The sequence below is a fragment of the Epargyreus clarus genome, unplaced genomic scaffold (genome assembly GCF_041222505.1).
Source record: "Epargyreus clarus isolate Ecla_fem2 unplaced genomic scaffold, WU_Ecla_fem_2.2 ptg000019l, whole genome shotgun sequence".
Taxonomy (NCBI): Eukaryota; Metazoa; Arthropoda; class Insecta; order Lepidoptera; family Hesperiidae; genus Epargyreus; species Epargyreus clarus.
In genome coordinates, this window is record NW_027332227.1 from 13,540,030 (window position 1) to 13,554,912 (window position 14,883).

General features: G+C 35.6%; 2 protein-coding genes and 1 long non-coding RNA gene across 3 annotated transcripts; all 3 read left to right on the forward strand.

Annotated features, from left to right (window-relative positions):
• Positions 1-22: 22 nt before the first annotated feature.
• Positions 23-1,356, forward strand: fh (frataxin). The gene is made up of 2 exons (XM_073083517.1): positions 23-667; positions 1,064-1,356. Exons 1-2 carry the CDS (start codon positions 377-379, stop codon positions 1,310-1,312), a joined length of 540 nt encoding a protein of 179 aa, XP_072939618.1. The 5' UTR covers positions 23-376; the 3' UTR covers positions 1,313-1,356.
• Positions 1,318-12,161, forward strand: LOC140750131 (uncharacterized). Its single transcript, XM_073083515.1, has 17 exons — positions 1,318-1,457; positions 1,688-1,821; positions 2,286-2,404; positions 2,648-2,805; positions 3,146-3,329; positions 3,725-3,831; positions 4,273-4,488; positions 4,801-5,001; positions 5,331-5,517; positions 7,500-7,642; positions 8,122-8,241; positions 8,595-8,799; positions 8,877-8,957; positions 9,262-9,470; positions 9,967-10,062; positions 10,729-10,872; positions 11,464-12,161. The coding sequence occupies exons 1-17, from the start codon at positions 1,383-1,385 to the stop codon at positions 11,656-11,658; spliced, it is 2,574 nt and encodes an 857-aa protein (XP_072939616.1). The 5' UTR covers positions 1,318-1,382; the 3' UTR covers positions 11,659-12,161.
• A 341-nt stretch (positions 12,162-12,502) lies between these two features.
• Positions 12,503-13,655, forward strand: LOC140750332 (uncharacterized). Its single transcript, XR_012103194.1, has 2 exons — positions 12,503-12,707; positions 12,974-13,655. It is a non-coding gene; the product is annotated as an uncharacterized LOC140750332 (long non-coding RNA).
• Positions 13,656-14,883: the final 1,228 nt, after the last annotated feature.

Consider the following 14,883-nt stretch of genomic DNA (forward strand, 5'->3'; position numbering starts at 1 on the left):
TTTTTCGAGTTGTTAGCAAATTGAAAAGAGTGACATCTGTCGGCGGTTGGCTATACCACTGAACATTAACTCAAAGTGCTTTATGACGACAATTGTTGAGGCGAAATATAATTTATTTTACTGTAAAATCATTGATCAAGGAATAGCATTAAAAGTGATAAGAAAAATGAAAAGATATTAATGTAAACATGATGTAATACTTTTGGTTATGTGTGCAACGGAACTATCAAAAGTCAAACAGACAATGACGTTAATGACTTAGCCGTCAAAGTCAAACAGATCAGCTGGCTGGCTAAATTCATTCGATTCAAAATTCATCACAACACCGCGAAGACCATCGTAACCTAGCTACGCAATAGTGTACAGATTTTTTAAAATGTTGCGAAATATACTCCGTACGAGTCGGTGGCTAGCACTGCGAAAAATCAATAGAACCGCCCCAGTTATAACCAGGCAATACGCTTTAGTGAAATCATTGAATTGTAGTCTTATAAGACCGTATAGCTGCCGTTTTTCTACTGCATCTGATAGTACACAGTCTTCAGAACACATAGAATTGCCGGTGTATGAAGAAATCTGCAACGAAACTCTAGAATCTCTGTGTGATTACTTCGAGGAAATCGTCGACCAAACACCCCATTTGAAAGGCGCTGATGTAGTGTATAGTGTAAGTAAAAAGGAATTTTTAGCCTTAATTAAACCACAAAACGGTGCAAAAGATTAAATGTTGTACCATTTTCTTTTCTTACAAATTTTATTCAGCTATTTTGGTAAGTATTAGATATATAGATCATGAAGCAATGCTACTAATAGAACATAATGTATTTTATTTCTTATATAATTGTATGAAAATGTATTTTGACTATGGGATGCAAGAAATGAATAGGTAAATTAGGTCTGAGTACATAAATTATATCTAACTGCTGCCTTTATATCTCTAAGAGGTGTCATATAAAATAGGATTTTGTTTTTATTAACTTATATAGCACTAACTACTTGTCACAAAAAACTGTAATAATGTTAATCCTTATTTTTTACTTATCTTACTTAATTTTTTTTTCAGGATGGAGTATTAACTGTGGTCCTAGGTTCTCAATACGGGACATACGTGATAAACAGACAAACTCCAAATAAACAGATTTGGCTTAGTTCACCAATATCGGGACCAAAACGTTACGATCTAGTACTGAAGGACGGAGGCTACTGGGTCTATAAGCACGACGGAGTTACTTTACATCAGTTACTACAAAACGAAATATCAAAGATTGTGAAAGACGTAGATTTCAAAAATTGTGCTCATAGTTTTATTTAATTTTTTTGTGAACGTAGGATAAGTATTATAGGATTTTATTTTTGTTATTTGGTTTTATTTATCATCCAAAATGGAGGTTATCGAGGATGGAAATATTATGGACCGCATCCCTATTCTGTTGCAAAGGGATCTGGAATATTATCAGGTAGTACCTTCATTATAATATACAAATTGTACTATTACCTTAATTTAATACAAAGTAGTCTGTTCTTTGCTATATAATTAATTTAAATTAGGTTAATAAATTGCTTTTGCCAACAAAAAAATAATTATTAAATTTAATTAGTACAAAACAATTACTAAGAAAAAGGTATGTCTGATATTTATTTCCTTTATATTATGGACATTACATAATTATATTTACGTAATTTTTAGAACAATCAAACAGTTCTGTCTGAAAAAATATGCCGTGGAGTTGTCGGTGGCAGATTGGACTTTCCAAGAAATGCATCATTTGCTTCTGTGAAAATTGTCCGCTGGCTAGAAGATGAATTTTCCATTGCATTCAAGTATGTTATATTTATTTTGGTTATAAGATTTTTTTATCATAATAAAAATAAATTACGGAAATTGCTTCGATGAAGTTTCAAATTATAAAATGTTTATTTAATCATAATCATTCAAGTTGCTACAATATAATTTTGTTATTTATTCCTATTAATTCTTATACCATATCTATTACATCTAAAACAGAATATGTATGTCTGCAAAAAACAAAACACTTTAATATGAAATCAGTTAAATTTCGTTTTTTTTTTGTTTTTATACTTATCTACTAATTTTGTAAATACTTAAATACAACCAATAATTCAATACAATTTAACATGATGAATGTATCATCTGGTAGTAGAGTCTATCTCCGTAGACACCTTTCCAGTGTGTAATAGTAGTGACAATAAAATCATAGATAATTTTTTGTACAAAAGTTACTTGTATAATATTCTCATTTCAATGACAATATCATATTTTACAGACAAGGATCTGGAATGTTTGTGACTATTGATGAAGAGGAAACAGATGGAGGTGTAGCAAAGACATCTGATCCAGATAAGTTTGTTCAACAGGCCATCAAGTCTAGTGACTCTCTACTGGGTAAATATATTATCTTTTTGTTGTAAAATGATAATAAACTACTATTCCTTTATTATATAATAGTAGTGTTAGCGATTATATTTAGTTACATGTTGATATGATTGTTAAGAAAAAAATTAAATTTACGTCACGAATTAAAATAATAGGGAGTATGAACCTTTCATATGTATAACTTACATCTACTGTGGTTCAACTGTTACCATTACAATGTTTGAGTAATAAAACCTCTTATCTATTTTCCAGAACATCTGCACATGCTAGCTCAGGAGGCGTTAGACCACGCTGATCTTCCCGTGCTCACAGCTACCCTTGGAGCGGCTGCTTTATTAAAGAATAGCTTATACTGCTATGTTCAACATGTAGAGGATACAGGGAACACTGAGAGACATTCCCTTTTGCAGGTTTGTCCTTTTTGTCTTCTTATATGGGGTAATTCTCACATTTTCATTATTGTTTTTGTCTTTATCATCATTATGTTCATGATGTCATCAACAGCACCATCTTTACCGAACCATCATTATTCTCATCACTATATCCATTACCATTTTGTTGATCATCATAATTTGTATCTCTAGACGGTGTTGTGTAGTAAAGATTATGAAGTTGGTTAAATAAGATAAAACCTTTTTTATGTTCTATACTATTCTATAGTATTAAGTGGGGTCCTTTGTAACCATCTCTAACCTCTAATCTTATTTAAAGATTGTAAATCTGTTATAAAAAATCTTGATTGTATCCCAGGCTTGCTACAAACGCTACGTCACTATGTCAGAGGCAGTTGCCGAGAGAGTCCTAGATCTACATAACCGAGTGCTATCTCTGTACATATTACAAGATTCGGGCGGTCGACCGATAGACGACCAGAGCCGGACTGTGCCGGATACCGGCACACCGTCTGTTCAAGGGTGGTGGCTTTATATGAATGGTGAGTGAAAATTACATAGTTATAACATAACATGCTGATAATATTTTATAGTTTATAAACTCTATAATATTTTTTTCTAATATAGAGGTGGCAGACGAGCAGTCCACCTGATGGTGAGTGGCTACTACCGCCCATGGACATCTGTAATCAACCCCAGATAATAAATAGATTCCTACTTGAGGTCGGCCACTGATGCCTCAGAAAAGTATGTTTCCCTTACCTACCCTTCAAACCAGAACACAGCAGTGCTTAAAACTGCTTTTATTAGACAGAATTAGGTAAGACGATGGTGCTGCCGAACTCGAAACAGTACTACCAACTATAAAACGCTAAACTACCGCATGTAGCGGTTTCTTATGCTCATGTATAATATTTTGTTTGTTTTTTTTTAACAGGCAGTCGAAGAGATTTGTGGGACACGGTACCACCACGAATGGCACAAAGAATCTTTGCTGGTATGCTAAATGAAACTTTGACCATCCTCACTGTTAGATACTGTCAGGTAAGAAATAAAATCGTTCTCTTAGTCAAATATCATACTTATTGCTGGATATTACACTTACGCCTACCGGGTAATTAGGTAATGAAAATAATGTAACTGTATTAATTTTCTTTTATTAAATAAATATTGGTTTTCTACACTTATTGACATATAATAGCTTGGTATCTGTACATTAATACAAGCAAGCGGAAACGTTAGTAGGTTTAGTTAGAAAAATAATAGTTTATTTTGTGACTTTTTTGCTTAATTTAATACTGTCACAAAAATGCTAGGCATATGAGAGCAGTAGTATTAAAGATAAAATTTGTTTGTTGCATATAATACGCACATGTTTACAATTCAAAAATCATGCACATACTCCTATATTATCATAGTTTACAGTACAATTATTGCGATTAAACTTATATCACTATAAAATATTTTATCTAACCAACATTCCAGACAAACACAACAGAAGCAACAACACCTTTACTAATCAATGACATACTGAACATCCTACTCTGTGTGGCGCAACTGTTGCCGTCGATATGCACGAGTGGCGCTGACCTCGCGGGGCTGAGCGTGCAGACCAGAGATGTAAGGGATGTGCATGCGAAATGCAATGAACTGTTCAAATGTATGGTGTATAGGGGGGCGGAGCTGCATTTTTTGCATCAGGTATTTATACATTTTTAACTAGGTTGCAGATAGCCTGATTGCCTTCTTCATATAAAATAGATTTTATTTCATGTTTCATTTAATTAACCATTACCTTTCAGTACTTAATAGCTTCTTCAGCGTACAATTTTAAGAAGAGATTGCGTGAAATGTTGTGGGGTATCAGTGCATAGATCTCCACAATAATAAAATAATAAGTAGTAAGAGGGAGCTATTTAGGCGATGACTACAACATTTTACTTCTTTCTAGGTTCAGCAATCAGAGTTAATAACGGGTGAATGATAATGACACAAAAATCTACTTACTTACAGGTTTTCAACGAAAAAGACGATTCACCATCAGTTAAAGATTGTCCCTTCCCGTGGTTTACGTTCGTCAGCCCGAATCTCTTCGATGGATTCGATGACGTCACGATCAAGAGTACCTATGATCTGCCTAACAAGACTGCTATCGGATTGGAGCTGATAGTGTTACTGGCGCAGCCACAACCGTCTTGGCCACTACTTGTTAAGGTGCTATTAATGAATATTAAATTTAACGGGAATCCCCTTTTATGAATCCCCTCTTAAGATTATATTTTTAATGATAATTAAAGATAACCATTGAACCCACGCGATGTCTTAGATTATTTCCATATTTATTTGTATTTGTCCTTAAAAAAAGTTCTCAGAGGTATGTGAAGCACATCAGTCCGTACTTGTATTGCCTGGTAGACTATGGTATAAACACTCCCACTCTGAGTAAGACAATAATGGGTTAACGACGATTTGAGCTTATTCGTATATGCCGTACGAATTTCTGTGTGTGTAGTAGTCCAGTCAATAACGTAGCCAACTTCCAGGTACTGACAATGCGCAACTGGCAACTAGCAAGATCATTGTTAGTGCGTGCTATTCGTAACATGTCAGCGGACAACAGCCGCTGGCCGGCCGGCGGGCTGTGGTACCGCGGCGCTGCTCCTCGGGCGCATTGTACCGGCTTTCTCTGTACTGCGGATGGGTTTTGTACCTTCAGGGGCGACAGCAACGGTGAGTGGCTTTGTATCAAGTTGGATGTCGAGCTTTAGCGCAGGAAATCATACATCCTAGAAAGTACGAAAAGAAACCCAAGAGGTAACTAGGCAGAGACAGTGCGGTAGAGAGAAACGCAAAGAAAGAGAAGTAGGGAATATGGAAATAAAAGAAACTGATAAAATAACGAACGTTCTTTGACAGCGACGGAAAAAGATGAAACATAATTACTTAATAAAACTTCTAATTAAAATTATTGAATAGGAATTATTCATATTTTTAGACAAACCTACACTAATTGCTTCCTGTTAATATCTTTGTATAACAAGTAATTAATTTAAAAAATCAAAAACCCGACTGCACCAAAAAGGCTGAAGTAGAATTTCCAAAAGCAGTGAAATAGGCATTTAATTATTTTTATCCAGAAAGCCAAATGCAAAGTTTTATAGTAGGTGTCTGCTTCAAAAACAAAAGATGTTCAAACAATATTATCCTATTTTATCCTCTTAGCGTAAAATGTATGTGTAAAATGTGTAAAATTCCAGCACGCTTAAGTTCAGCGGTTTCCCTTTGCGTTGATCTCTGGCACAGCAACTCACTCATTTAGTCAGAGAGTCATCTCGATGTGTATATACGATTGTATATGTACTAGCTGACCCGGCAAACGTTGTGTTGCCATATAAATAAAAAATGTTAAGGGTGAACAACCCTTATCACTTAGGGGTAAAAAAAATAGATAGTGGCCGATTCTCAGATCTACTGAATATGTATATAAAATTTGGTGAAAATCGGTGAAGCCGTTTCGGATGAGTGCGGTAACTAACACGAGAATTTTATATGTAAGATATATTATATAATGTATGTGTAAACTCCTCTTAAATTCCTTTATTTTGACACCCTACTCGATAGGTTTGGTTAACATTTTTTTAAAACGTGTAACTATTTCGCGAAAAAATCCACCATTTACAGTCTATAAAATATATAACTTCAGTAAATCAAACTTTTGGTCATTATTTTACCTCGTTAGAGGTAGAATTTCATTATTTTTATCCAACAAGCCTGATACAAAATTTCATAGTGTTTGCTTCAAAATTGACGATTGTTCAAATGAACTTTTAACCCTTATTTTACCCTTTACGGGGTTGATTTTTCGGAGGGGGATAAATAAGTGCGCCCTTGTTCCTATCCAGAAAGCCAAATATAAAATTTTATAATATTTGCTTCAAAATTAAAGGATTTCAAAAAAACTTTTTTCCCCTATTTTACCCTCTTTAGGGTAGATTTTCCAAAAGGCCTTTCTTAGTACTTATTCACGCTATATAGAGAACCTATGTGCAAAATTTCAGAACTGTAAGGTCCTTGGTTTAGGCTTTACGTTGATTTCTGAAAAATGAAAAAGTCATTTAGTTAGTCAGTCAGTCAGTCACCTTGCTGTTTTATATATAAACAAATGTGTTTTTATAATCTCCGTTTAATTTCCTTTCATTTGATACCCTGCTCGATAGGTTCGGTTAACATTTTTTTTTAAATGTGTTACTATTTCGCGCCAAAAATCCGCCATTTTGACTTTTTTTTACTAACACCTATCTAAGGACACTCGGGTCATAGAGACAAATATAATGACACCTTAACTGTTGAAATTCATCCAGCCGTTTGTTAGATCGGATCAAATAAAGAAAGACAAACATACAAGATACGCGCGAAAAACATAACCCTTCCTTGGCAGTCGGGTAATAAAAAAATAAAGTAGTAGAAATGTATGTGTATGAGGTAAAGGGGAAGACTGAGCGGGATTGAAAGAGTGCAAAAGAAAGAGTGAAAAGGGTAGTGGGAGTGAAAAATTGGTAAAACACTTTGGTGTTGCGCGACGCAATGGTACTACTAGTATATTTTGATTTTTTTTGTTTACATAGGTGTCATAATAATTTTATTTTAATAAATGCTATAAGTTTATAAATTATTTTTAATATTCTATCATTTACTTCTTTTATTATTGTTAGCTGGCGAAGAATACGCGAGGGCAGCTGGCGCGCTTACGTATATAATAGCATCCATAGGCAGCAAGGCAGAATTAAAGTCTACACTCTGCTACGCACTGGAAATATCTGGCAGAGACTGGGCTTCGTGCTTGGATAAACGACAGGTAACTGTTTTGATCAACATTTAAAACTAGTAGTTAGTTAAAATGTTCATATTAGTATTAGGCTTGCCATAATCTTTAAACCTGAATATATCGTTGTTCTAAGAGGTGTCGTTGTAGTGTTGTGCCGTTCAACTATGGACAAGCATACCAATTTGTTGACCACCTTTTTAATTAAATTTAAAGTTGATGGTAAATGGTCACTGTTGTCTATAGATGTCTAAAACGTTTTGAATATAAATGGATTCATGGATTCTCTGAGCTGGGTTACTGATTCGTTACTATAAGAGCATACCTTATGTGCCTTTCCTCTGCTACACCCTCCAAACCAAAACACAGCAGTTTATATGGTTAGTACTTAAACTGTTATATGAAATATACGAAGCTGACAGTGGTATTACTTAAATCATCTTATTGTTGTCTATAATAACTAAATTATAATATTGTTCGGATTATCTAATCAGACATGAATAAATTCACAGGTATGGTGTGATCGCCGACCACCGTGGCTCGCTGGGTTACTGGCTATGGTAGGCACGACGCTGCAATTCATTCCTCCAATATTGGTTAATGCTATACAATCAGGAGCCTCTATGTATCAGGTACTAATATTAACTCTCATTACTACGATGACTACGATGTCTTAAGACGGTTGAAATGTTTTATGATTGCTTGCGATAATACCTTCCGACCATACCTGTTTCTGTCTATCACACAGGCATTAGTAACAATGAGGATGCTACTAAATCAAAATCAGCCGAGCATATTTATTTTAAGTTAGATATGTAATATTACTTACCTTAAAATATTAGAAGTTGACATCGTAAAATAAAACATTTTTTGGAAACTTTTGTATATTTAAAATAATGAACATGTTATACGTTTTTTTTAATTTCAGTAATGTCAATATTCTTACAGTTTTTTCACAAAACTCTTGTATCTTCTCCATTTACAGACAATGTCGCTCTGCCTCACTTGTATAACGAGATCGTTGGACTGTATCCCGCGATGTTTTACCAACGCAGCCTCTGTGCTCGAGAAGACCCTCCCCTCACATATCAACCCCGTTGGAGGGTCCGTGCTGCTTCAAATGTTGATCACGGTCGTTTACGAAGAACTGCAAAACTTCGCTCAGAAGGAAGCCGTTAAAGAGAAAACCGGTTGGTAATTTTTATAAGATTTATTTTCATGTATGAGATATATGATATGATCATTTATAAATACCTATTTGTTTCAGTTTCTAATGGAGATGCTCATGATATGAACGTCAGAAAGCCGAAATCTAAGCATGTGAGAATTTTGACTCTAGGTCATACAAGTAAGTAGAAATCAAGATAGTTTTTTTGTAAAATTGCGCACTAAGCGGCACATCTTATGGTAAATAGTTAGTGCCGCATATTAGTATATCAAGTCTATATGGAATTGGTATTCTACCTAATGTTGGCCATAATATGCGCTGCTCTGAGAATGAAGTAAAAATGATGATGACGGTGATTATAATGACGACGAACTCTGTGGTAGTCAGTGCTAGACAGTCGGTCTGGACGGACGTGTCCTAATATTACAATTCTGTCTCTGAAATACTACACGCGCCTTGTATTCTTATATTTCGTTTCTTCTAGCCACCTCGAGTTCGGTATCATTCGATGGTAGCGGTAGCAGTGTATCCTGTATCGCCCTAGCGGTAGCAGAGGCGCTGTGCTCGGTGGCGGAGGATGATAAACACACGGCGGAGATCGCTCGACTCTTAGCGCGGAGTAACGCCACCTTCTCCTTGTCCCGCTGCTTCGGCCTAGAGGACTTTCCGGAGTTCGCTGAATTCTTTGAGGAGGTTAGCTGATACCATTTAGACACTATGCTCTTACGGATGGATTCTCTTACGCGTGTGTGTGTGCGTAGACGTGAGGATGTTTGCGTGCGCACGTTCGTGTATATGTATATCTGTTTGTGTGTGTGTGTGTGTGTGTGTGTGTTTGTCTCTGTGCGTATATGTGTGCGTATGTGTGCGACTGTCTTTGTGTGGGTGGACGTGGTGTACGGACGGACGTTCTTGTGTATATGCGTATGTGTGCGTAAATCATCGCGATGGAGGAGGTGCTGTACTCGGTGGCGGTGTGGGTGGTGTGTGTCTACACGCTAACATTTGCATGTGCCTGTAGAAACGTGGACGTTTGGACTTTGGACATCAATGTTTATGATCAACTCCTCCAAAGTATTTATTTCGAGGAGTTGATTCTCAATTGAATATTGGAAATCTTATCCAATTAGTAGTTAGATGCGTATTTTTATTTTATCTTGTGTCATGTGCCATACGCTTTTTATTTCAGGGTGATGTTCCAGCTTCTAATGCCGAGCGCGCAAGTGATGCCGCGGCTCTCACGAGTCAGATTCTCATGGCGCCGCCTGGACGAGACAGCCTTAGGGTATATTCTGTTTTCTTTATATTATTCTTGTCATTTACCATTTGTCGTTACTTGTATGAATAACCCAATTTAAATTATATAAATAAGGAAAGAATATGATAAGTAAGGAGTTAAGGAATATAAGTAAGGAATATGACAGCTACAATAAAAATGTTTTAACTACTCCGGATAGACACTGCATTTTTGAAGGTGGTAGAACTCTCTGTGGTTCGATTCCGGAGGCACCACCGTCACACCTGTTTCTGCCTAATAATAGCAATGTTAAGGGCTGCCGTGTTCTGGTTTGAAGGGTAGGGAAGATACATACTTTTTCCATGGTAAGGGAGATATACTTTTCCAAGGCGTTCCAGCTTAGTCCTCAGAAGTAGTGGCACACTTGTGGCCGGCCTCAGGTAGGAATCTAACCTTATCTGGGCGGCAGTAGCCACTTACTATAAGGTGGACTCCATGCTCGTCTGCTACTCCCATATTATAAAAAAAAAAAACTATAAAATTAGCAACAATAAAAAATTTTATAACTTCTTCTAATAGATACCCAATTGTTAGTTTCGGGACAGAAACATAATCTATCAAATCTAGAAATCCGGAGATAACGGATTAAGATCTAATCCTTTTTTAAAGCCCTTTAAGTATTCCCATTTACTAATGTAATAAATTTGTCAACAGGTTATCTACGATCATTTGCAGTTGCATTCCGATCGTATATACACAGAATTAGGTATACGGGAAACCAGCGACGTGGATATACCATTGAACAAGGCGCCATTACTCTACATCATGTTTCATATAGGACGGCGACCTTTTGATCAAGTAAGTTGTCGTCAAGGGATGGAGCCACGGGTATCCCGAATCACGTTAATGATATTTTCTTATTTTTTTGTTCTGTTCTCTCAAACATTCTGATCGAATCCCAAACACATCTGAACGAATTGAAGACACATCTGATTTTTCAAAATTATTTGTGTTTTAGAAATTAATCATTGCTTAATGGTGAAAGAAATGGGTACCGTGAAGCTACTCGCCTTTAGTGATGGGTTGACGATATCAGTTATAACATTTTGTCTAAATTTGTGGGATTATTTATTTTTATTATTATTTTTTTATAAAATGGGAGTAGCAGATGATCATACAGTCTACCTGATGGTAAGTGGCTACTGCCGCCCATGGACATCTGTAATCAACCACAGATAGGATCAGATATTCCAACCTGAGGTCGGTCACATGCGCCGCTACCCCTGAGGACTAAGCTGGAACGCCTCGGAAGAGTATCTCCCTTACCACACCCTTCAAACCAGAACACAGCAGCCCTTAATACTGTTGTTATGAGGCAGAAATAGGTGTGGCAGTGGTGCCGCCGGAGTCGAACCACAAAGGGTTCTACCACCTTCCAATTGTCCACAGTTCTTCCGAGGAGAATGGCCGATGCCGTGGAGCAAGCTGGTTGCCGCCGCAAAGGCCTGGTCCGGCATCGACGGAGCTAAAGTGCACATAAACAAACGAACAGACATACGGAACGCAAAGACACACGGCAAGACTAACAAACAGCTCATGGATCTGTATAACATGTTCAAAACTGGCTCTGAGGGACTTTTGTGAGATACTAATACAAGTAGAAAAATAATTTATAGTAAAAGAGTTTTTAAAAACAACCTTTTCGGTAACAGTTTCTTGTTGTATTTTTCTCAGCCTTAAATTTGACACACGTCATGGAGGTGCATAAAAAATATTGTTACGGGCGTCCACTATTTTGGGTTTAGAATGAGATAACTTATCTGATCATGATCTCGTCGTCCAATCCGTGTAAGGTCGCAGTGTAAAAAATCAGATTAATCGATTGGGGTTAACTAACTGTTAAAATTTAGTTGCAATATTTGACCCTTACATGTATGCAAACTAACACGCTTTAAATAAATAAAAACTTGTGAAAATATGAAATGAAATTTAATCTTGTCAATATATGATTTTAGAAGGATAAAATTGCACGCTTGCTCAGGTAATAAAATTAAAATTAATGTATTTTTTTGAAATACGTAAAAAAAACTAATTTAATTGTAGTGTTTTTAATCAAAATTTTCTTTAACAAAGCTAACGATTTTTATTTTTTTTTTGTCAAGAAACAAGTGCATGCTTATACTTAACTACTATAAAACAAATAAAAGTGTTGATTAATATTATAACGATTTTTTATTTAATATAATAAATTCAATTTATATGGCTCACTTTCCGAGTTAGATACATGTGCAATTGTGCATACAGATATCAAACCATGGCTTTAGATTTGATTTCCGTGTCAGTATTTGTGTACTGTGTGTTTTAATGACATCCATAACACATAAATCTTAGGGCGCTATCGATTTAGACGATTTGAGTCTGTCTGCTGACGGACGATTGTTGTTTGAACAGTGAATTTCGTCGAATTCGAAACAGCCTTAGACCCTTTACACCCGAGATGATATGAGCGTGAGTTTCACTTTAAAAAAAATCCCACGTGATAGCTTCTTATTTTTCGAAACGCAACCGATGCCGATCGATCGTGAGGAGAGTATCGCACGTGCTACCGGCTAAGTGAGCGGGGTGCAGGCGGTCAGTTGTGCTAGGGACTCGTCCAAAGATGGCAGATTTTTTCGACCCGCGCACTGTCACAGGTATATAATTATTTTTGGTATTAAATGTTTAGTATCTATTATTAATTATAGCTAATTTGAAAGCTAAAAGAACACTTAATACGTGGAATTTAGTAGTTTATTCGATTAACTTGCAATTTAGATACAATTAGGTTGCAAATTTCAACTGTTACGATCGTGTGCCTACGGTTGTTGGTGCAGAATAACGTTTGATGAAAATGCTTTTATTGCTATTACCAGTTACGTGTAAGTTTCGTCAATATCAATTTTGTTTGTTTCAATTTTAGGGGTACATTTAAATGACGATCAGATTTTGCCAGTGCGGGGTGAGGAGAAATGTATCGGACATTGAAGATCTTCATGAAAGTGAAGAGCTTCAACCAAATAGATTAGAAGAGTTTCAATTTGAAGAATTGTGCCCTGAAACAGATCCAGAAGCACATGCAGACCCTCAAATAGAAACTGACCTAGAATTGGATCTGGAACTTGAGCCTGAACCTCAACCATCTACTTTAAAATCATCCCTAGAAATTTCTCGCCGCCGAGCATCTTCACGTCCAACACATCGAAAAATAGCTTGGAAAAGAATACGTTTTCTGTCTTGAAAAGGTCTACACATCCCTACCAACATCTCCAGTAAAGTTTCCAAAGAAATATTTTTCTTAATATTTTAATTATGAGGCTCTTGATATGTAACCAGATGCACAAATTATATATTATCTAAGAAGAACCGGTCGAAAACTTAATTTAATTGCAATAGATATGGCTAAAGTTTTCTCCATCTGCATTATCATTGGATGTATTCCCTAGCCAAAAATACCTACGCCTTGGAGACCTGGATTTAAGACGGAGGCAATAACGGAAGAAAGAAGAATGTTGATTTTCATAGAATTACGTAGTTTAGGTTTCATTGCCAAGACAGATTTTTTATAAAGACTAATGAAAATAAAGACAGTGATGTTAAATATCTCCAAATTGTTTTAATTTTCTGATATTTTTTGATAAAAAACTAAATTTTTTTGCAATTTTCACGATCGTGAGTGTGACAGTTCCCACCGGAGACTCACGATCGTGCGGGTCGATTTCTGGATTACGTATAAACTCTGGATTTTTTTTCGTATTTTTTGTGGATCCCTTAAGCTATATAAAAAGCCGTAATAAACGTTTTGAATCGGAAATTGCGAAAAAAAATCTTCGGGTGTAAAGGGTTAGAAGAGCAACGAGTGTACAAAATATACATAGGTCTTTTAGCAATGAATAAAAAATAACAATTATAAATTAACAATAGAAGTTGTGTATAAATGCAGTTCATTAAAGGAGTTTCAAAATATCTTTGATCCTAAAACATAATTTGGAATGTCAAATCAATTTATATTGAAACCCGTAAGAAACTTCTAATCCAAGTTTAAAGATAAAATAGGAAACATTAACTTTTCAAGATTCGATTGTCAAAGAAGTTTTACAATAGAATTTATAAGTTTCTTCATAGATATTGACGGTCCGACGGAGACTCGTAACTTCCCGCCGTAACTCACTCATATCGCTACGAGATTGTAAAAGAAAATTTCAGAAGTTCGCTAAACAGTTTCTCCGTTCTTGGAATATTGATGTCGACTCTTCACTACTTCATTGTTATATTTAGTTTGAAATAAAATGTATGTAAAGAAATTTAAAACCAATCGGGGGAATTGTTTGATTTTATTATTTTCTTGAAAAATTACCCTTAGATTATTAAAATAAATTTAGTTATCTACGGAATTACCGAACAAGCATGAAGCTGACTTATCTGCTTTGGTGTTATTTACATAATATAATTGAGTTTATGGTATATGATCGTGGTAAATGATCACTAGCAATTAGACATTCGTAGGTAAACAACTGTAAATAGATATAAAGTCGTACTGAAGGTAGGTAGCAGATATTTCGACGATGCTTGTTATTAATAATTATTATTCTTCCAATGTCTTTCCTTGACATTAGATAATTTGTTTATAATAGATAAGCATATTATATAGTGGATATAAGGCCGTGATGGGTGTGAGTCAAACTTCAAAGGATTCTACCACTTTTGTCTGATTTTCGAATTCTCCTGCTTAAGCAAAAGGGAAACGTAAGCGATATAAGTCGTGTAATAATGAGTAAGTACCTACTTATTTAAATAGAGATTCCTATTAAACTACCTCACTGAAATTTTCGA